At 40.5% G+C, this 21,894-nt stretch overlaps 1 protein-coding gene across 7 annotated transcripts in view; it reads left to right on the plus strand.

Moving 5' to 3' along the window:
• NYAP2 (neuronal tyrosine-phosphorylated phosphoinositide-3-kinase adaptor 2) overlaps positions 1 to 21,894 on the plus strand; it is a 254,115-nt gene that overhangs the window by 210,269 nt on the left and 21,952 nt on the right. Inside the window, exon 8 of one of the 7 annotated variants that reach the window (XM_034655276.1) lies at positions 3,082 to 3,349. The exons of 5 other annotated variants lie outside the window; for them this stretch is intronic. In XM_034655276.1, coding sequence (XP_034511167.1) covers positions 3,082 to 3,228 — 147 coding nt within the window. In that variant the 3' untranslated portion in view covers positions 3,229 to 3,349. Of the gene's footprint in view, positions 1 to 3,081; positions 3,350 to 21,894 lie in introns of those variants that run through there. One more of the 7 variants, XM_019798990.2, reaches the window with a different exon arrangement.

Consider the following 21,894-nt stretch of genomic DNA (forward strand, 5'->3'; position numbering starts at 1 on the left):
AAATAATTCCAATGGTGCTTATCAGTTGAGGACCTTGGCTTTAGGACGCGTGTGCCATTTCAGCCACATTAAGGAACATTACCATTCAGACAGAAGGAATTGTATTTTCTTTCAGATTGTTTATTCATATCTTATAGCTTTTCCGTTTCCTCAGTACACATTTTTGACTTACCATTACATGTGGTGGTAGGAGCTTTCTAAGAAGTGTTGCAAGAGGGACATATGGAAGTGCCTGACATTGCTTTAGCAGAGAAGTACAGAGGTGCCCACAAGTGCCCCCCCCAGCCTTGGCCAGTAATGATGGCCCGCCCCCAAAGAGTCTAGAGACAGTCATTACTCACTGAGCCACAGAAGAGCCTAGGGCCAACAATGACTGTCCACCATGAACATGCATGTATTAAAAAAGGTCAAGATAACATTTCCTTGGTTTTGCAATCTTTGGGCCTCAGATAACTACAGCAGACACAAGATTTGTAGAAATGTATAATCTTATCTGACTGGAAGTTCAAAATATGAAGAGAAAATGTAATGCTCAGGAAAGAAGTGAGTTGTAAAGCATTTAGAGTACAATATTCTTTGAAACCTGGAGAGATGAAAACAGGTTTTTTTTCTTTCTTAATTCACTCCAGAATAAGTAGAGTAGACATGGGGCAAGACATTTCCTTGGAATTTTATTGCAATGTGGCCACATATTTTGGCATTTGTCTTAAGGCAGATCTTTAGAAATTAAACTGAATTTCAGTTCCTGCTATGAAAATATTATTTTCTTTCCTTAGTTATAAAAGTAAAATGGCATGGAAGTCATAGTGAACTAGAAGCGCATGTAACTTTCTCGTTTTTTCTTCTGTAGTAAAGTAGAAAGCCATGTGTTTAGAAGAAAGGGTGTAACCACTTTTACAGATAGTAGAAAATGATGTTTATGTTGTTCCTCTGTATCTGGCCAGGAACAAGCCTACCTCTTGGAATATCACCTCCATTCCTTTGGTGATGATACCATCCGTAGTCCTGCTGCAGCAGGTGATAGGACAGCAGCTAATGCTCATGGCCTTGGGAAAGCCATGCTTTCTCTCAGGAATGGAGCAGCTAGGGTGCGTCTCCACACAGAAGTGCCAGCTTTCCTGGGACAGATGTCTCCAAAGAATGCTTGTATTTGTTTTTCAGGGAAGGAAGGAGATGAGCATTACACCTTCCACTGTATGCACACATGCACTTAAATGCTGTCATTTCCAGACACTTAGGCTCCTTCATACACATAAGCTCTAACATACTCACACCTACACGTACATACTTGCTCATGCTCACTCACTCATGAATGTACACACTTCACATTTGTGAAATAACAGGTCCCCTCGTGGAATCGGAATCACAGAGCAGTGATCACATCACATCACAGAATCGCATCTCAATAACGGTGACCTAAGTGTTGAAATGAAACTTCACATTCTCCCTGTGGCTAGTTTATCCTTTGAAACTGGATTATCTCTGATGATCCTTGATCTTGGGGAAGGGTTAGGAAAAGGCCATATGTAATTTCCTTTGGACATACATTGCGAAGGCTGACAGACCCAAATCTCTTTAGAAATCTCACAGTCACCTCCAAAGCCATTATCTCTTGCTTTGTGGGCCCTCCATGCCATGAGAGATGCCTCTTCATTACCTAGGACAGGCCTCACCCCAGCTGCTGGCCAGACGAGCACACCCACATCCTTTCAACTTGCTCCTTCAGGATGATTTCTCAAATGTTTATTCCTTTCAGTGCCAGCCCTCTGGCATCTTTCCAAGCTCCTAACTTCCCTCTTCAGTTTGATGACCCTGCTAGAGCATAATGAGAGCCAACCCTGGGCTGGCTGCAGAGTAGAACATGTTCTCTTTTCCCATGGATGCCATAGCTGTGTCTGCATGTCAGCATCCAGCCAGGTTCCCCAGATAATGGAAGAACGTGTTGGGGTGTCCAAAGTTTGACACATATCCAGTCTGTGTTCTGGCTGTGCCTGGATGTCAAAAAATTGTTTTTTAGATACCTGGAAAAAAGGAAAGTAAATCATTCAAAGTTAAGGATTAGGGATCAGTATGTGTGATTCTGATTAGGGATCAGTATATGTGATTCTGTGACAAGGGCTGTGCCCCATTCCAGGCATACCTCTAACGGCCAGCACACTGTGTGAGACTCAGTGATCTTTTGCTGACTGACAAAATTTCTGTCTTGATGAATGTCCCTCTCTATACATCCTTGAAAAAATGTTTTTCTCACACAATCTAATTTTGTCCTTTTCCTTGGTCTCCCACCTCCAATGCAGTGGGATGCATTGATTCACCCTATAGCCTCAGTAATGCTTTGTCTCAAAGCTTTGAGAAGACCACTGCTCTTTCTCAAGATCTGCATGCGTCCTGGGCTTTCATTTAATTTTCCATTTAGTCAGAACATTTGCACATAAAACGTATAGGAGCCTAGAAAGCATAAGGAAGGTGAAAGACAAAGGGAGAGTACATTGACATAAATACTCAAACAAAGACATAGAAAGGAATTCTGTTTTCATCCACTCCATGCCTACCTATATCTCTGAATGATGTAACCTTAAAGGGTATGTTCTTATTTAACCTCACCTTCCATGCATAGGATCAAGTAGAAAAAGAAAAACTTAAAGAGTTGAGAAGCTTCAACAGTGTTTTCTCTTTAGAATTTCCATGCTACCATCAGCATGGATAGAATTTATTTTACCAAGACTGTTCATAATTTATTCTAGCCTTAAGTCTTGTAGACTTAGAACCTATATATTAAGAGGCTTCATCTGATCAGTTGTATATACATTTTCAAGTGCTTTCTGTCTAGGAGCTGAAGTTTTGTGGTGGGTGGGAGAGAATGGTGTTAGGAAGGGAGGGAACAGGAGAGGTGGTGGGGGAGCGTGTGCCATCCCAACTTAACATGATGAAGGACTCCTTCTCTACTGTCCCTTGCTCAAATATTGAACAAACTTTTGTTGTTGTTGTTGTTGTTGTTGTTAAGACCCAGTGAATACTCCAGTTCCTCCTATAAGACCTGACCCGAGAGAGTGTTCTGTGTTGTATTTGTACTTTACACAGCTGATTGGATTCTGTGCTCATGATTACAGAGCAGGATGGAAATGGAGGAAAAGCAGAAACAGAACACACAGCCAAGCAGCCAACGCTGAACTTACTTCATTAACACATAGCTGCCTACCGCAGAGCTTCCTTCAGGCCATACAATAGATTTAAAAATGACTCCTATTGTTTGCTTCCTTCTGCGTACAAGTTAACTTGACGTATATTTCCAAATATGTAAAACCCAGTGGGGTACTTGGAAACCCCTACTATGTTTACAATGCAACATCATCACGCTGGAGAAGGGTTTGTCTGTACTAACTTCAAATTGTAAAGTAAAATGTTATGTTAACAAAGATTATGTTACAAAGAAATTATAGTTGTTATAATAATGATGTTTACTGAAGAGATTGGATCTAGCCCTGTGAAATGTGGAATAAATTAATATTATAAGTAAGAATGTCAGTGTTTATATTGATCCATTGCCATGCATTATGGCAAAAGTACATTAAAATAATGCAAGTGCCAAAAAACAAAAAAAGCAGTATCTTATGTGTGCTCTCACTAATCCTGTCTGATTGCTTTATATAAATATTAACCTTGAGTACCCATTGACACTCTATATAATTAATTTCATATTTAAAGAAAAAGCAAAATTTTGTGATCGCTTTTAAATAACAGTAATATGTATAATGAAATATTGGCATTACTTGATTTCTACTTTTATACAAAGAATTCAAGGAGCAGAGACTCAGAATGCTTTTTACAACACACTACAGTGCAGCTAAGAAGTCTGACATGTTATTTAGGCAGCCCGTGTTAACTTTTGTATATTTCAAGGGCCAGACTATTTGGGAGTCACCTTTTAAAGACCAGTAGTCTCATGACCCATCTCTCAATAACACCATTATCGAGTAGGATGGACTAATTCCCCCCCTCCCCAGAATACTTTGCCATTTATTCCCTTTGAGTAGGAGGCAGAATGTAATAAACAAGAGGATGTTCTCTAGGAAGTCATGAACCAGTTGACACTGAGGGGAGGGGATGGGGACACACGGGCTGTGAGAATGTCCACCTCTGTCTCTGCTGTAGTCCCTGATTCCTGTGTGCGTCCTTCTCCTCAGCATCAGGGTCCATAATCCACCAGGCCTGCAGGTAAAAGTAAGAAGTAGCTTAAGATATACTCCAGCATTCTTTAACCCATGGAAAAGGCCAGAAATTGTTTGGATTTCTTAGATGAGGTTTGCATCATAAAAACCAAGTGCCATTTCTTGTCATCCCTGCCGTGCTATATTCCAGGACTGTGCTGAGAGCTTCTTGACTCTGTGGCAGTGGAGCTCTCTACAGTTCTAGCCTGTGGGTCCTGTTATCATCCCACATTACAACTGCGGGTACTCGAGTACCTTGTCCAAGTTTTGTACCTAGTAAATATCAGTCTGTGATCTTAGCTGCTCAGCTACTTAGAGGATGAAGGACTTCTTTGAGTCCTGAATCCACCCGTTAGTACTGTGTGAGCTTGAATACATTGTTCAGCTCTTCAGCGTCTGTTTTCTTATCTGTAAAATGGGCACAGTGTTCTGTGCCCTGGATGATGGTTGTTGTCTTTGAGGATTAATGGAATAACATATGTAGGCAAAGTCTTGGATGGACAGACAGAAACTGCTAGAAAAATACTCATTCTTTCTCTTTTTCCTTATAGCTTTTCCTTCTTCCAAAAATTCACTCCTCTGTTTGCTAAGAAATTCCAAGTGAGAGAATTGTTCTAATCAGTGGTGTTCCGATGAGGGTGGGCAAGGAGGGAATTGTTCTTTCCACCCTGTATCCCTGACCTTGTTTAGAACTGCTGGTGCACGGTAATACTAAAAAGCAGACAGACTTTTAGTCACTTTTATTACTGATTTTAAATTCTCTAGACAGTGCATCTCCTTATTGCCAGGATTTGAGATGGATTGCTTTCTCCCGCCACCTCCTCGGTACACTTGATACAATTATATTCATTATTCCTTTTTCAAATAGGGAATTAGCTACTTGGTTATTTACTATATAATAGGAATCTGTATCTGGCATTTCTTCTTACCTTATAGGTCTCACGTGTGGCTTGGAAGCCAAGTGAGTAGAAACCAACTAAGGTTATCATTTCAGAAAGGCCACCTGCCCCCTAATACTACTTTACTCTCCTGTCTGAGAGAAAGTAGGAATGACATAAAGAAAAGTTTAGGCTGCAGGGGAAGCCCTTACCTGCTGAGGTCAAGACAAAAGATGAAGAGATGAAGGATAAGTTTGTTACCAACTTCAACACTTGAAGTTTCCCCAGACCACAGGTTTGTGTGTGTTTTTTAAAAAAAAATATTTTATTAATTCATGAGAAACAGAGAGAGAGAGAGGCAGATACAGAGGGAGAAGCAGACTCCTTGATGAGCAGGTAACCCGATGCAGGACTTGATCCCAGGACCCTGGGATCATGACCTGAGCAGAAGGCAGATGCTTAACCCACTGAGCCATCCAGACACCCAGACCACAGTTTTAAATGCCTTGTTCTCCTACACACACATGCATTTATCCACAAGCGTGCCCATTATAATATTTTATCCTATGATATTGATCTGACTGTTCTGTATTTTCATTCTTATTTTGCCTTTTAATGAAAAAAAACATTCAGGATATCGCATTATAAATTGCTATGTACACACAAGGCCTGAATTTTAACCACGTTCGGGCTTGCCGAGTGAACGTGTGCCCAGCCTCACCGCGATCTGTGGCTGTAAAGGGGCACTGCTTTGTATTTCTTAAGCAAAGTCAGAGACTATGGACAACCTATATATATATTATATATATATAATATATATATATATTATATATATATATAATATATATATATTTAGTCCTCTGTAGCCTCATTTGTTCCTCTTCAGATGCCAAGGGCGTTCTAGTTTCCGAGACTGGTGATAATATGGACATATTCGGGAAAGTAAAGCTGAGGGTCTTAAATCCATGTATGTCCCATCAGTTTATTCCGTGTGTTTCTAAGCTGATCTTTCAAGTTTCCAATTCCATACCTATTTTTATTAAATGATTAGATAATAGAGACCCCGGGAAGGAGGGCAGTTGAAAATATTTAACTGCTAGAGTTATTCCAAATGTCCATATACTTGAAAGCGGTGCTTTGGCTCAGTCTAGAGAACAGATTACCAGTGTATCACCATAGAGCTTGTTGGACTTGTATACAGATAGATAGCCACTGTAGGACCATTAAAGCTTTCCGGATTGCTAACTTCATTTGAGAGCTAAACGCTACGGTTGTGTTCTGCTGCCAGTTGTTAGCAGAAGTCCACAGACACGATCCCCATCATAGGCTGTCACTATTGAAATGAGTATCAGGCTGCAGATGGAACTGGACCATCTAGTGTGGGGAAGGTCACATAACATTAGGTGGACGCCTGGCGCCACCTAGCAGCCAAAGTGTGCTTTACAATCTGTACTTGGATTTTAAAACTAAAGGAATCAAACAAAACTGATTGATGACAAAGTACACTGTTTGCGAAAGTAACCATAATGCTTATAGAAACCCAGGACAAACGTCTTTTACGATACTTGTTTTGGATAATTTTCATGACTTTAGTCTTGCAATTTTAGATTGTCGAACTTTTCAATATACCTTCCTGTACTTTTGGGGGTGGGAGGGAATAATGAAGCACAGCCAGTGATTTCTGAATGCTATGCATTATTGATGATGAGATGCAACTTTTTTCCTTCGGACTTATGATGTCTTCTGTGCATTGTAATTTTCTAAATCCAAACTGAGCCTCAAGGAAAGGAGGTCATTTTTTCTTGTGTTGCATCTGAAAAGAAAACTGGCAAAGGGAGCTTGATTGGCTGAATGGAAGGATGCCTGTTGACTGCTTTTGTTTATCACGAGCATATTTGAAACATATTGTGTAGGATTCTTTCCTGAAAAGAGAAGCCTCCCTAACTAGTTGGTAAAATTACCTCCAACTTAAATTACATGTGGATCAGGAGGAAACGTGTATGTTATAGTGAAGTTGGCTCAGAGTTATACTACGTTTGACTCCGAATAATAAATACACTCACATTACGAGTGCCTTATTCAGGAAGCCCTAGAAATCTTTACTTTCTCCACTTAGTTCACCTGCTGGACAAACTGTTGCTCTCTGTTCTGTGCAGCAAATAAACACTATCCTTCTCATTGAAAGCATCTTTCCCAAATAAAATAGATTTCCAAAGTGGCATTTGTTGGGGGCTTATTATGTGCTTGCCCCCATGTTCAAGATGTTATATTATCTAATTTTATTCTCACAGCCTACATGTGCAGTAGATAACATTATCCCCATTTCACTGATGGGAAAACCGAGTTTCATAGCTAGTAGTGGCTATCTGGACATGAGGTGTAAACCCAGGTGGTTCTATCTACTCAGTGCTTGTTTTCTTTTCTACCAGAAATAGCTGCCCTTCTGAATTTGTTCTTTTTATATAACTCCGTTTCATTTCTGTTAATGCCGTTCATTTATTTAAGCATTCTTTGGTTTTTCCAGGTCTTGCCTTTGAACTCCTCTAGATTAAAAGCTCACATAGCAGAGGGTCAAATTCAACTCAGACTTCAACTGAGCAGGGTACCACCTAAGAGCAGGATCTCCAAGGGTGAGGTGGGGCTGGGAATGCAGCTCCTGGAAGGAAGCTAGAGGTCACTCGTTGACTGTGTCCTTCTCTATGGACCGTGGGTGGGGGTCCTGAGAAACCAGCCACGCAGGCACGGGCGTGCGGTGTGTGAATGAGTGCGTGCGCGCGCACGAGGAGGAACGTGAACACTCGAGCACATCTTTTCACACGCACCCTCTCGCACACACGCACATGTAAATGCAGCTTCTAGAGTCCGGAGTAGATCCAACCTGCTGCACACAAAGGACAAAGAATGTATTCACCAAGATTTATCCAGCCCTGGGCTTCCGTGGGGAACCTGTGAACAGACACTTTAAACTGGGTGGGGTGGGGGGTGACCAACTGTACTGTCACTCCAAAGCCTTTGTTTCCCAAAATAAATGCTGCATTGGAGCTACTTGATAATCCCTAGATGTCAGCTTTTTTGACGCGGATGGAGTCTGGAAGGTTGAACATCGTGACTTAGTTCCCAGGAAATGAGGAAGTTACTCGAAGGACCAGAAGGTGTCAAGAGTAATCATACCCACCCCATCAACTTTGCATGTGAAAGGGTTGAGGCTTTTCAGGAGAGGCCAATGAGCCAGTCAGGGATCATTCAGGCTACAACCTAGGTAGGAACGCGATCTATGCTGTAGGTTGTCTGATAGTCACCTGAATGACGAAACAAGGAAACTTTAGAGAAGTCTTACATGGGAAACACTTCACATCCTATCATTGCTTTCCACAGGCCTCATGGAATTTCCATGATTTTGATTTCTACATCCATATGAAATGAGATAATGAATATGAAACCCCATTTTAAGCTAGAATGTTTAAAGGCAAATGCTTATTTTCAGTCATTTATTATTTAACATGTAGGCATTTTTTTTTTTTTTGGAACATTTAACATTGCTTGGGCCAAGACGTGCAAGGCACTTGAGGATGTATGGTGCATTAGGGGGAAACAAGAGAAGCCACAGGACGGGAGAGCAGAAGATAGAGAGACTGGGGCCTGCCAGTGCGGTTTTATGAGAGGCTCATGCTTTTCCCCAGCTCAGATCCACTCTCCCCACCTGTCCCCATATCCAGCCTCCACACCAACAAGAGAGTGCCATGTGTTTGTTGACTCCTCAGTGCAGAATTCTGTAAAGTATGCAGGATAGAATATAAAGTGCTTTTGCATGGATTTCAAGGAGTGTATGATCGGGCCCTGGTCTTTCTGTTCAGCTTCATTATCCGCACCCTATCTGGTACATCTCATGCCCATCCACTACCCTCCATGGTTTTCTCACTTTCAAATGCCCCTGGGATGCCTCCAAGATTTGCCCAACACTAACTTCTTCTTGGAACACCCTCCCTCATCCTGGCCTCCTGGAAACCATTACTTATCAATAGGTCAAGTCTGGGATCAATTGTGTTCTCCCATTTCCTGAGGCTGCTGCCACCCTCCCAAGCATATCTCCTTGTTCACAGCTCCCCTGTACTTTATACTTGGTGTGCCTTATTTTTGTATAAAGGAAAACGTTGTCCGAGGGATGTTATCTTCTGTTCTGTTTGTTACCCGGAAAAGCCATCTGGGGAAAGGTCAGATTAGATAAATTCCTTTACTATCAGAGTTCTTAATTTGCAGATATGCATTAGAAATTGCAAAGAGGAGGCTATCACATATCATGCTTTTCAAATATATTTGACCATGGAAACCCCCCCTTTTTTTTTCATTTTTCCAAAGAGCATCTCTTTTGATTCCAAAAATGCAGCTTATAATTGTTTGCATTAGATCGTAGACCCTTTGAGGGCTGGGATGTATATGTTCATCTTAGAAATCTCTAGTTGTCTTAGTACATATTGAATGAATAAATTAATTAATGCTAAAGGTGGAAACAGATAGGCATCTCATTGTAAAGCTGTTATAATAATTTGCAGAAGCATTTGGGCTCCTGACAGGTGGCTCAGCACATAGTCATTGCACATGCCCACCTCCATTAATTTACTATTTTTACCTGCTGGCGGAGGATGAGAGACAAATGTTAGAGAAGAGAATTAAAATTTAGGTACCATTGAGAGAGATAACACAATGCCTGCAATTCACACGAAAAGGGAAATACCTACTCAGTTCATTACTAAACATTGATTTTTTTTAATTAAAAAAAGCAGCTTTATTGACACAAAGAGGAAGAGTATGTCATGGGGACCACTAGAGAGAGATAAACTTAAATGATGCAAGTATATATTTAAGATAGAACATGAAGTGGGATTGGAGGACACTAAGACCTTTATGCTTCCTAATAGAAGTGATTATGACATCCTTTCCCCATAAAGAGTTCAACATGAAATTTTTTCTCTCTTTTTTAGAAAGATTTTATTTATTTGAGAGAAAGAAAGAGAGAGAGAGAGCACAGCAATGGGGAGGGGCAGAGGGAGAGGGAGAAGGCTCCCCTCTGTGCAGGGAGCCCAATGAGGAACTCGATCCCAGGACCCTGAGATCATGACCTGAGCCAAAGATAGACGCTTCACCGACTGAGCCACCCAGGCTCCCCTGAAGTTTTATCTCTTAAAATAACACAAAACTTATATCACATTTATACTTCTGACACCTGCCACAATGTGTATTCATTAGTTCACACTGCAAGGTATGGAGGGTTTCCCCCCACACCACCAAGCAATTCTCCAACACCAGTTGGGGGTTCTTCAACTTAACTCAATTTGCAGATGGCACCAGATACCACAGGTGGAGGGCTCGGTTCTCCAAGACTAACCCCACCTCTGATGCCATAATGGAAACTCCAGGTTGTCACTGGGCTGTAAATCAGAGGTTCCTATGACCCCCTCCTTGGGTTCAGGTACTTGGCCTGAGTGGCTCACAGAACTCAGAGAAACCTTTTACTTGCCTAGATCCCTGGTTTATTATAAAAGAATATACATCAGGATGGCTACATGGAGGAGGTGCATAGGGCAAGGTCTGGGGAAGGAGCTCATCGAACCCCCTTCTGTCTGAATCTCCCCATGGTCACCAACCTGTGGAAGGAAGCTCTCAGAACTTCCCTCTTTTGGGTTTTCATGGAGACTTCATTAAGTAGGTCCAATTGATTAAATCATTGGCTATTGATGATTGAACTCATTCTCCAGGGCCTCTTCCCTCCCCAGAGGTGGGTGGGACTAAAAAGTTCCGACCCTCTACTCACGTGTTTGGCTCCACCAACAACCAGCCCCCATCCTTCCAGCTTTCCAAAAGTCGTCTCATTAACATAACAAAAGACACCTTTCCAATTCTCCTGGCAGGTAATTCCAAGGGCTCTAGGAGCAGTGTGCCAGGAATGGAGATGAAGACCAAGTATAAATTCCTTATTATAAATCACACTATCACAGTCTATATATATTCTACTTGATCTAAATTTTCTTTTCACAAAATTTTGCATAAGGTTATTGAAGCTGAACTTCTTTCTGGCTTGCATTCTCTTTTTCTACTGTTTGGCCTCAGATTTGCTGGGTGGATGCCCTAAACACATGAGAACTCTTCTCTTGGGTGATTGAGCACATGGTACATGCCCACGGAATTTCTTTTTTTTTTTTTTTTTTTAAGATTTTATTTATTTATTTGACAGAGAGAGAGACAGCCAGTGAGAGAGGGAACACAAGCAGGGGGAGTGGGAGAGGAAGAAGCAGGCTTCCAGCACAGGAGCCCGATGTGGGGCTCGATCCCAGAACGCTGGGAACACGCCCTGAGCAGAAGGCAGACGCTTAAGGGCTGTGCCACCCAGGCGCCCCCATGCCCACAGAATTTCTAAAGCTACTCCAGCAGCCAAATTTAAATACAAAGGCAAAGAATTTAAATAGGTTTTTAAAAAGTTGTGAGAACTGTCAGCGACAAAGAGCTATTTACCACTCTAGTATGTTCACTTAAAAGAAAGTCTACCCCAGCTCTACTGTTTTCTCAGAATGAGTCACGAGAGGGAGACTATTAACGCAGCTGTTAACTGTGTCACGAATTGTGTGTGAAGATTTGCTAACGCTGCCAGTAGGGGGCAGCATTTTGCCTTTCCCTATTTCCTTTAAAACTCTTGAGGGATTTTACAGGTCCCCCAGGGAGTGCTACGTTTCAATATTCATCATGGAGATGGAGAGAAATGACCCAGAGGGGTGAGGCCAAGGGACTGGTCTGGAGTAGAGCATGTCATGTTTTTTCCTCCCTCCTCTTCCTGTCCATCATCTTTCCTTCCTCTCTCTCTTAGCAATTCCCAGGGGCAGAGCAGTGCCTGGACTCTAGGAAAAAGATTCACTGGAGAATATTGCTGGCTGCAAACTTTCTGATAGTGACTTGATAACCTTACTTGCCACAGTGCTGTAAACAGTCATTTGGGGTCTGGGCAAAAAGAGTGTGGTTATAATTAACTTGGGGCTATTTTACCTTCCCCTCCTCCTTCTAAAGCCTCCACACTCTAAAATCACCTATCTCACACAAAATTTTCCAGCCTGTGTCTCATACCCACTGTTTGGCTTTTACCATCTCTTGTACACCAACCAAATCCTAATAACTAACATGTGTAACTGTCATTACTAATAACTACTGTGTGTAACTATCATTGACGTTGCAGTAATTACCGTTAGCATTTTAGAGTTTGCAGGTTGCTTTCATACATTCACTCAGCAAATGCTTGTTGTCCATCTGATAAGCACCAGACGTTCTGATGGATGCTCAGCGGCTGATAAAACTTCTTGTGTTCAAAGGAGCTCTAGCCTAGTAAATGATACACACACATTTTAATCATATCACTTCATCTCTAAATGTTTAAACATGTATCTCCTAAGACCAAGGGCATATGGGCATATTTCTAAACAATCACACTTAGAAAAGCAATCACGTAGGCTATGATGACATAATATGATGGTCTCATTAAAGCCCACTTTCAAGTCTCTACAAGTGCCCCAACACTAATGCCCTTCCCCAATCCAGGATCCAGTCTAGGATCACAGATTACATTTAGTTCTCATTGTCCTTTTTTCAGTCTTTTTTCCATCACGAGTATTTCTCAGCCTCAGTGATTTTTCAAGATGTCGAAATTTTTAGTCTAGAAGTTGTTGGGTTGTTGGTTTTTTTGTTTTGTTTTGTTTTCCGAATGACCCTTAGTTTTGATCTGTCTGATGGTTCCTTTGTGACTAGATTCGAGTTAAACATTTGAGCCAGAAGGCCTTCTCTGAGAAGCACATGGCACACAGTTTGTCAGTTTGGTTCATGACTGGGAACACAATGTTGGATTAGTTGATAAGGGCTGTTTCTCTATTCTAAATACTCGGTGTACCAGGAGGGAGGGACCCAGGAGGCTATTTTGGAGTCTGTCCACCACAGGATCAAATCCACTGATTCGATATATCATGCACCTTGTGTTTTATTTTTTTTTAATCTGTTTTTGTTTGATCAATTTCTAAATAGATTTGACTTTACATTTTCTTTTGTGACCATCACAACAATCCTGCAAATTGTCATCATTACTCTATGTCTGATGAGAAAAGTGAAAAACGAAAGGTCAAGTTAAGTCTCAACTTCACATAGCTAGAAATGGCAAGTCTGGGATTTGAACCCTGTGCACTGTTTGAGCAATGTTCTTTCCTGTGTAGATCAGCACAAACACCCACCACAGATGTTCTGTACCGCTCATCACCACTAGAGGGCAGAAGAGGACCTTCAGAGTTAATAGCTCACGTGGACTAGAAATCTTTTGACAGTACTGAGTTCCATGCTGGGCAATGCTTAAAGATGAATGAATAAAGAAAAAAAAAAAAAAGACATCGTGTCCCCACTGATGCCTCACCTTTTTTGTTTGCTAATTTTAGACTAAAAGAGATTGAATATACCTTAACTACAAACATTGTAGAGTAAGATTAAAGACAAGTATAAATACTGACACACTATGAAATAAGCATATGGACCATATTTAATTTACAGTGAGGTTTTAGGCAAGAACAAACGAGAATTGTTCTCTTACAATATGTATGATCTGCCTGTAAGTATAAAACATAGTACATGCACTTATGGAATAGGTGTTAATTACTACTTTCCATGAATCTGTCTTTTTCCTTTTTAGAGAAAAGATGAAAAGCCATTATAGAATGTGAATTTGGCATTTATTATGCTGTGTTGTTTTAAAATTAAAGGATCCTAATGAAATGTCTGCATCTTACTGTCTTTACCTACCACAAACAAGATATCATTATGTTTAATTCATCTTTTAAAAACTCACTGCAGTGGAAAAATACAAGGCAAATGTAGTCTCTACACTGAGTGGTTATCAAAACAGACCTTATCTAGAGGTATAAATAGAAACCTACATTCTTTATTCCCAAAGTAGCAACAATAACAGAGTTGTAATCGGTGGGAAACACTAAAAAGAAAGAAAACAGAAAAAGCAGCGCAGTCCTCTCATGTCGACCCTATGAAAACAGGTATCCGGAATGTACTGGGCAGACTTTGAAAATCATGGGGAAGTGCTAAAGTGAATTACATTAAAAAACTCATTAATATTTAAATTAATATTCAAATGAGGAAAATGTAAAGTGGCCTTCAGTGCAGTAATAGAAAAGGTATAATTATGCTAGACGTTAACAGAGAAAAAAAGAAAGATGGAAAGAAAGCAATATGAACAATTGTAGTTCTGTCCCATCATCAGATGATGGGCAAAGTATGAAGAGGTTAACTTAGTAGGTACTATTGTTCAAAAATCTGAAACCATTTTTAGCATCTTCTCTGAAGAGTCAGGTTGGTAAGAAAGTGTGCAGAGTCTGGAGGGCACAGGGATTCCCCAGGTCTAAGGGAAAGCTGAAACCCTCTTCAGCTGAATAGCTTTGCTTGGCACATTCTGGTCCCTTAACACACACCCTCTGCACAGAATAGTGGGCCTGGTATTTGCAGGTCCTACCCTGGAAGGATGCGTAGACAAACCACGATGAGTTCCTCTTGCTATGATTCTCTCTCCATGGCCTTAACGATGTACACAGCTGCCAAGGGATAAGGATGGAAACCATCTGTTTCTCATCTCAACCCAAGTGGCAGGTTTAACTAGAGGAAATGGGTGGATGCTGTTGTAAAAAGGATTTTTATGAGACCTGAGAGTAAAATCCTGGACTGTTTTACCAGAAGAGGTCATGAAATCTTCCCTTTGGAGACCTTTAAAACCATAGCAGGTTCCCAAGTCGGTGAGACGACACTGGTGTGGCCCTGCCTGAAGGCAGGGGACAGGATTCGGAGATGGGTCTGTAGCCTTTATAAATATAATTTTATAGGAAAAAAAATTGTAAAGACCCTTATAAAATAATGGTCTTAATTATCATTTGTATAACCTCCTTTTACCACAAAGGGGTGCTATTGACTTAGTTTATCTCTTCCTCAGAAAATGATTTCAGTGTTTTCTCTAAAAATCTTACTGTAGGCTTTTGGCAATCATTTTGGGAGCATCAAGTAATAATTCTCATTTTTTATATGTTTTGGAATGACAGAGATCTGGATGAAAGTCAATTTTCCTAAAACTTATTTGGACCACATGTAACAATCTCTTTAGAAAAATAAATACCATCCTTGGTTGATTACTATGAATCAACAGCAGACTACATTTTTTTCCAGGCTGTTATAGGAGATACAGACACTTGTGAATCAAATTACCATCTTATGCTCTGGTCGTGCAACCTTTTTGGTGATAGAATTCGTGTATCAATGAGCAGTTATTAGACACAGAGGATAGTCAGAAAGCTCAGTCTTCTTTGAGAGATGAACGTGGAGAAACAAGGACAGTTGGGGACACCAAGCGCTATTACCTCCCATCCATTCTTCCTTGGCAGGGAGGCTGAAATGCCAAAGGGATAGTCAACCATCGCTGTGCTCGCTACGGATAGTCCGGTTTCTCCTTAATCTTGGGCATAATGACAAAGCAGGTGCTCTGTTGCTGAACTGAATTGAGATTCATAGATTTGCTGTGTGGTGAGCAAAGGACCCATTTAAGACTGAGGAAGTCAGGTGAAGCCACAAAGCTCTTAATTTTCCTGAATTGGGTCCTAGCTTTGTGCTCTGAATGCTGCTGGGTAGAGAGAAAATGCAAAGATAAATGAAAACCTTCTGTTTCTCCTAGCAAGACTTTGATGAGGACACCGATGCCTTCAAGAGACTGTAACTTGCAGAGAGTTTGAGGCTTTGAATATATATTAGGTTGTATGGATTTGGAGGTTTAAAAAGCATCCTGATGAGACTGGTTAAGAAGGGCTGTATTTTCTGGTTTTTGTAAATGAAATGCTTTGTGAACCTAACATAAAAACAGTCTGAAAGGTTAATTAATCCTTTATCTAGAACCTCTGGTGGGGAGTGTGGAAGGTTAGTGTGTTTGGAACACTTGGCAAGAAACATTTGTGTTCCCATTTGCCCCTTGGGGCTATTCCTGGTGAGCTGGTAGAGGGCCGCAGTGAGTTCCGGTGTGATGAGAAACTGCAGACATGCAAAGTGAATCAGCGCAGGGTGTGGGATGGAAACCTACCCTCACTCCAGAATCTTTGTCCTATGACCATAAACCCTGACTTGTCATTGCTTTGCTGATTTTCCTCCTTTTGCCATTTGAGACCAGGAAGCTCTCCCTGTTTGCCATTAGTCAATTGAGAAGTGGCGTATATTACATCTCATATCCTGGGTCTGATCTCTTTGCAAGTTCTCCTGGGAATGATATGAGGAGAGAGAACCGGAGATTCTATTTGGTCCCAGTGGGGGTGTCCTGAAGATTTGTTGATGTTTGCCAAGGGCATAGGGGTCATCAGGATTCAGAGAGCTCGAATAGGGTTATAATCTGGAAGCTGTATTTGTAGTAACATGCAGATTTTAGAGTAGATCATGTTTAGCAAAGTGAGGGGCACAACTCCAGTCTTCCGTGCTAACAAGAGAGAAATGATGTGGCACTCTTTTCTATCCCAAGATGAATGATTATCCATGACTACCTTCTCATATCATTTGGCAAGATGTGTCTTTTTCACAACCCGCATAGGTTACATTAATGATTTTCATTAGTCATTGTTTACTCATGGTGAAAGAGTTTCCATTGCTCTTCTCAAAACTTGGAACGAATTAATGGCTTCCATATTCAAAGGTCAAGTTCTTTCAGACCTTTTTCTAAAATTTCATGGGAAGAAGGCAACCTTTCATTTAATTTGTTGTATTTTGTTAAATGAGTACAAATAAAAATAAAGACCATTTGTTTCTTTCCAGAATATTATATATTTTTGAATTTCATGATAGATGTGAAATATAAACATGGGGGACCCAGAGGAGTCCCTCCCGGAATATACTTATTTATGAAATGCATTGCTCATGAACATGGTATGATTGGATATAAAAGTGCAGATGTGCAGAATCTCTGGGTTTAATCCTAGCTCAATTATCCCCTTGCTGAATTCCATGGACAAATTATTTAACCTCTCTGACTCAGATGCCTTATCTGAAAAATGGTAGTAATTAAGATGAGCTGTAATTATAGTTCTAAAGAGTATAGGATAATGGTAATTTATGATAAAATAGATTTGACAACATCATTGGTTTTGTTATCATTGCTCAGTCCTCAAAGGACAATGAATAAATTATTTTATTTCTGTCCCAGCTAAGAGAAAGATATTAAATATATTGTATGAGAAACTTGGCAAGTTGTGTTCAGGGAAAAATGCAGCCTACAAGTATGGACACCATTACAATTGTTTTTGGAGGCATGTTCTCATTTCAGAGGAATGCCTTAAAAAAGCAAGTACTTATTTCAGAAAAAAAAAAAAAGCAGAAAAGAAAATATTAGAAATACTGTATAATTTGAAATCACGATCATAGAAATAAAAACTAGTAAGTGAGAGGTTGTGCATTAAATATTATATATATGATACAGTGAGTGCCTAGGTATTTTTTAAAATTTTGTCTACAACGACCATTAAGGTATATGATAATTATATTGAATTAAGACATGTCATTGACTAATGTAACTTAAAACAATATTTATATGTCACAAACATATTGATAATACAGTTTTGCTTTCAGACTAGGGTTTCTAATCATTTTTTTTAATCAATTTTATTATTGACCTTTTCTTCTAATTCTCAAGAATGCTTTGGCACGTAGAAAGATGGTGTGGAATTGATCAGCCCTGGCTTATAACCTTCTGTCCTTCACCACCCAGCCCTGCCACCTCTATTTCCTCACCTGTAGCATGGGGAGATATTCACAAGTATTTTAGTGAATATACATGGAGACGTGAGATGAGGTGGTCTACGAGCAGCTAGCGTATTTGACCTCCTGTGATATCCAGTTTACCTCTTAGCATTTTCCCTTGTAAGTCATGAGTGAGTGTGTGGCTTCAACACTATAGCCTCTTATGAGCTCCAATGCCTCCAGGCCAAAGGTCAATGGAAGCCTCTAAATTTTGTTATGAAGTTTGACAAACTAAGTCTCTCTCCCTCGTTAACCAAATACATCTTTGGCAGAGATTAAAGCATTGCTCAGATTTGAAAGTAGGGATAAAGCTCTCGTTCCAAGAGGCCTGACTGATAAGACAGTGCTAACAGAGTGCAGGAGTGTGGGTTGTTGCTGGAGCTTTCTTTCACTGGCAAGGGGTCGCTGTTCATTCATAGACCCTGTCTTACCACCAATGCCAAATACGGCACTGCTCCCTGAATAATTCTGCTGACAATAATTTATATTTAATTTATAATTTTCTAGAGTTCTAGGGCTCAGTTTTCTCAAGATTTTTTTAATTGAAGGAATTTTATGAACATAAATCTTTAAATGACAGAGATAACACCTTTTACTTATATAACCTTATTATAGGGCCATACTTATATTTCATTGACCCCACATAATCAGATTGTCATAGAGACTGGCATTCCTATTTTTAAAAATAAAAAGCTGAGGCAGTTTATAACTTCCCCAGTGTCCCCTCCGATGCAATTTTATTCCCTGAAAACTAAAAATGGACTGTTGGCTCTTAAAAGGCTAGGGTTTGTTTTGTCATTCTTAACCCACACATTCATAAAAAGAAAAGTGTGTAAAGAGGTCATCTCATCATTATATTGCTTGTCATTTCTGTAATTAGATATGTCTCCATCCATAGAAATAAATCTTTTTTTTAAAAATAAGATGTAAATTGTTGGAAAATACCATTCTGAGTCATTGCACCCTAGATCTGGCTACAGATGTATGAAAAGATTAGATAGAATACAAATTGTCCAATAGTAATATACTCCTACACACTTTGTATGCTTTTTTACATTTGTGATTCTGGATTAGGTGAGTAGTTGAGCTCCAAAACAGGCATAGCCCAAAATTTTAGTATTTTTTTACTAAAAAAAAAAAAAAAAGTTTTCCATCAAACAAATCCAATATGGATGTTCCTGGCTGATGGCTATTGCTGATTTTTGGACAAGCCTGGGCTTCTCCCCAAGTGCAGCTCTGTCATCCTGAGAACATCTGTACCTTCTGATGAATCCGCTGCCTCAGGCTGACAGGTGAGGGGTGGGGGGAAGTGAGATCTGTTTGAAAGATCTGTATCCGTCTGGAGAGAGACACACAGAATTCAGTCACAAGGTCCTTTGTAACTACAAGGGAGTATAGATAGGTCTCCAATAATTATTGTAGTTATAAATGCATCAATCATGATAAGAGCCATGGTGCAAAAGCAGAGGTCGATTCCTGAAGTATCTAAAGTCTTGGGAATCACTGAGGGTTTACTGAATTCCAAGAGAAGCCGGGGTGGCACAGATGATTCCAGAGTTAGATTTGGCTATTCTGTTGCCTGGTGGTACATCTTTGGACAGCAGTGTAATGCCTCAGGTACTTACTCTGTGAAGTAGTAAGAGAAAGAAAGTGAACACTCATTGGTCACATTCTATTTTCCAGGAACAATGATAGATATGCAACATGAAATGTTTACAATCACACTGTAGTCACACAACTACTCCAAGAACAGAGCCACATGGTGTAAGACTTAAAAGTGGGGGGATGTGGAGTGAGTTCACCTGAATTCAGACTCTGCTTTCACCCACTTATTTGTTCAGTGACTTTAAACCTGTTTCTTACTCACAGAGCCTCAGTTATTCATCTATAAAATGGGCATCATGCTAGCTACCTTTCGAGAAGGCTGATCTGAAGAGTAAATCAGAGCATATATAAAGCACCTGGCACCTTAACTGTGTTTAATGCGTGTTTGTGGTTGTTAATATTATTTTTAGCAACTCAATTGCCACTAGTACTACAGAAAAGCATCCTCCAGGGCTCACTGTTCTTTGAACACTTACTGAAGGAGGCACCATTCATGGCAGGTGTGGTCTCAAGCCTGAGTGCTCTCCTTTCTGAACCAACTTAGAAAACCATTTATGTTGATGTCAATAGAAAAAAAAGTCCATCAGATACTGGTCTTGAGGAAGGTATTCCAAGAAAAATAAAATTACTGAAAGATATAAGCTCTTTACGATCAGCTATCGTGGTCCTGCTTACACCCGTGAGAAATTCTAAGGTCTTTCATGAGTAACATCTGGTTATTCTACTAGGAGGTCACCAATGTTTTTAGAATTACCTTTATGTCAGCAGGTGTAGAGAACCATAGGCAGAGTGGTCGAAATGGGAAAGAAGAAATCAAAGTAGTACCGGAGTTTTTAGGCCATCCTCAATTCTATTTGAACCTCTGGCAGCTACAAAGGATTACAAAATACCCAGATCCTCCCGCTTCCCATTGTCTTTCTGATTTTCATTTTTTCCCCCAATTGTTTGTTTATTTCTGAGTGGTTTACCCATCTGACATGGGGGGGTAGGAAGAGAGCTTGTCATTTTAGCTGTTATGAAATATGGATTTCTGAAGCTGTGTTGGTTGTTTCTTCAGGCTCTTAGATCAGAATGTCAAAAAGGATTCCTCCTATTTTCAAAAGTAATAGGCGTGTCACATCTTCGGACATCTAACCATCTTGGTTGAGAGAAATTATCTTTTGATTTGACTTGGGAATGATGTGGGAGGCCAGAGTTCTTAGGAAGGAGTCGTAAGCAATGAGTTCATGAAAACAGATGTGACCATACGGTCCACATGTTTCAATAGCAACCTAACTTATGTAGACACAACGTTCTGACAATGGCAGCCCTTCGATGTTTCTAGGCAGATAAATGGCAGGATGAAAGCTGTTCTCTACGGACAATGACTTGCTGTAGCAGTCTTTCTGCTCCTCTTTCTGTTCCTCCTGTGCTTTTCCCAGCATTTGCCCTCTGTTGACTCTGCTTCCTCTGAAGCATCCAGCCGAAGGGCATCGTGATGAGAGGTGCTATAGGGACTTGTCAGCCAGGGTAGCATAAAAGGGCAGAGGCCTCGGGACAGTCCTGGAATAATTTTCAGCAAGAACTTTACTGCTTTAAAACTTAGCTCTGATTCCACTTTTGAACATAAGCTGTCCTTATGTACAGAGAGAATGATACTATGGCCCATACACGATTCTCTGAAAGGCGGGTGCTGGGAGGGGCAGGGAATGGCAGAGTCATTTCCAGGTAACACCTCCAGTCACTCTCAGGATGAAAGAGGCTATGTGCATCACAACGCTGGACGTTTTGTATCGATTTAGAAAAGATGCTTTTAAACTATGCGGCACTTCTCAGTGGTGAAAACTTTAATTACCATTTAATAAACAATTCCTCCCAGTTTTCAAACTTTAGCCAACTGCATCAAATTGTCCTCATGAGAAGTGTGTTACCAGCAAATAAGAACCTTTCATTCTGGAAATTAGATTACAAGACTTTCAATCTGAGATTTGAATGGAAACCCTTGTTTGTTTCTCTGCGGAGCGCATCTTACACAGGACCTGCCTCTCCCAGATAGCAGTCAGCTGAGCCCTCTGTTGCCTTTGTAGGTGCTCTGAAGGACGTCCTCTTGGGCAGTGAGTAAACCTCAGGAAGCCAGGAGAGAAGCAGAAAGCCAGATGGAAGATATAAAGGCAGCAGGGAAAGGGCCAATCTCTTGAGCTCCTGTCTTGGTAGATCATAGGCTACAAGTAAACTCCTTGCTCTTAAGCTGATGTTGGGTTTCTCATCCAAGGTGTTGGGTTTTTCCTGCCTTCCCATACTGACCCATGAAGATTTGAATGAATTTGGCTAAAAGGTGTTGGCCAACCTCTTCTGTGGAATTGCAATTATAATAGGAGTCCAAT

Source organism: Ailuropoda melanoleuca, chromosome 2 (assembly GCF_002007445.2).
Source record: "Ailuropoda melanoleuca isolate Jingjing chromosome 2, ASM200744v2, whole genome shotgun sequence".
Taxonomy (NCBI): domain Eukaryota; kingdom Metazoa; phylum Chordata; class Mammalia; order Carnivora; family Ursidae; genus Ailuropoda; species Ailuropoda melanoleuca.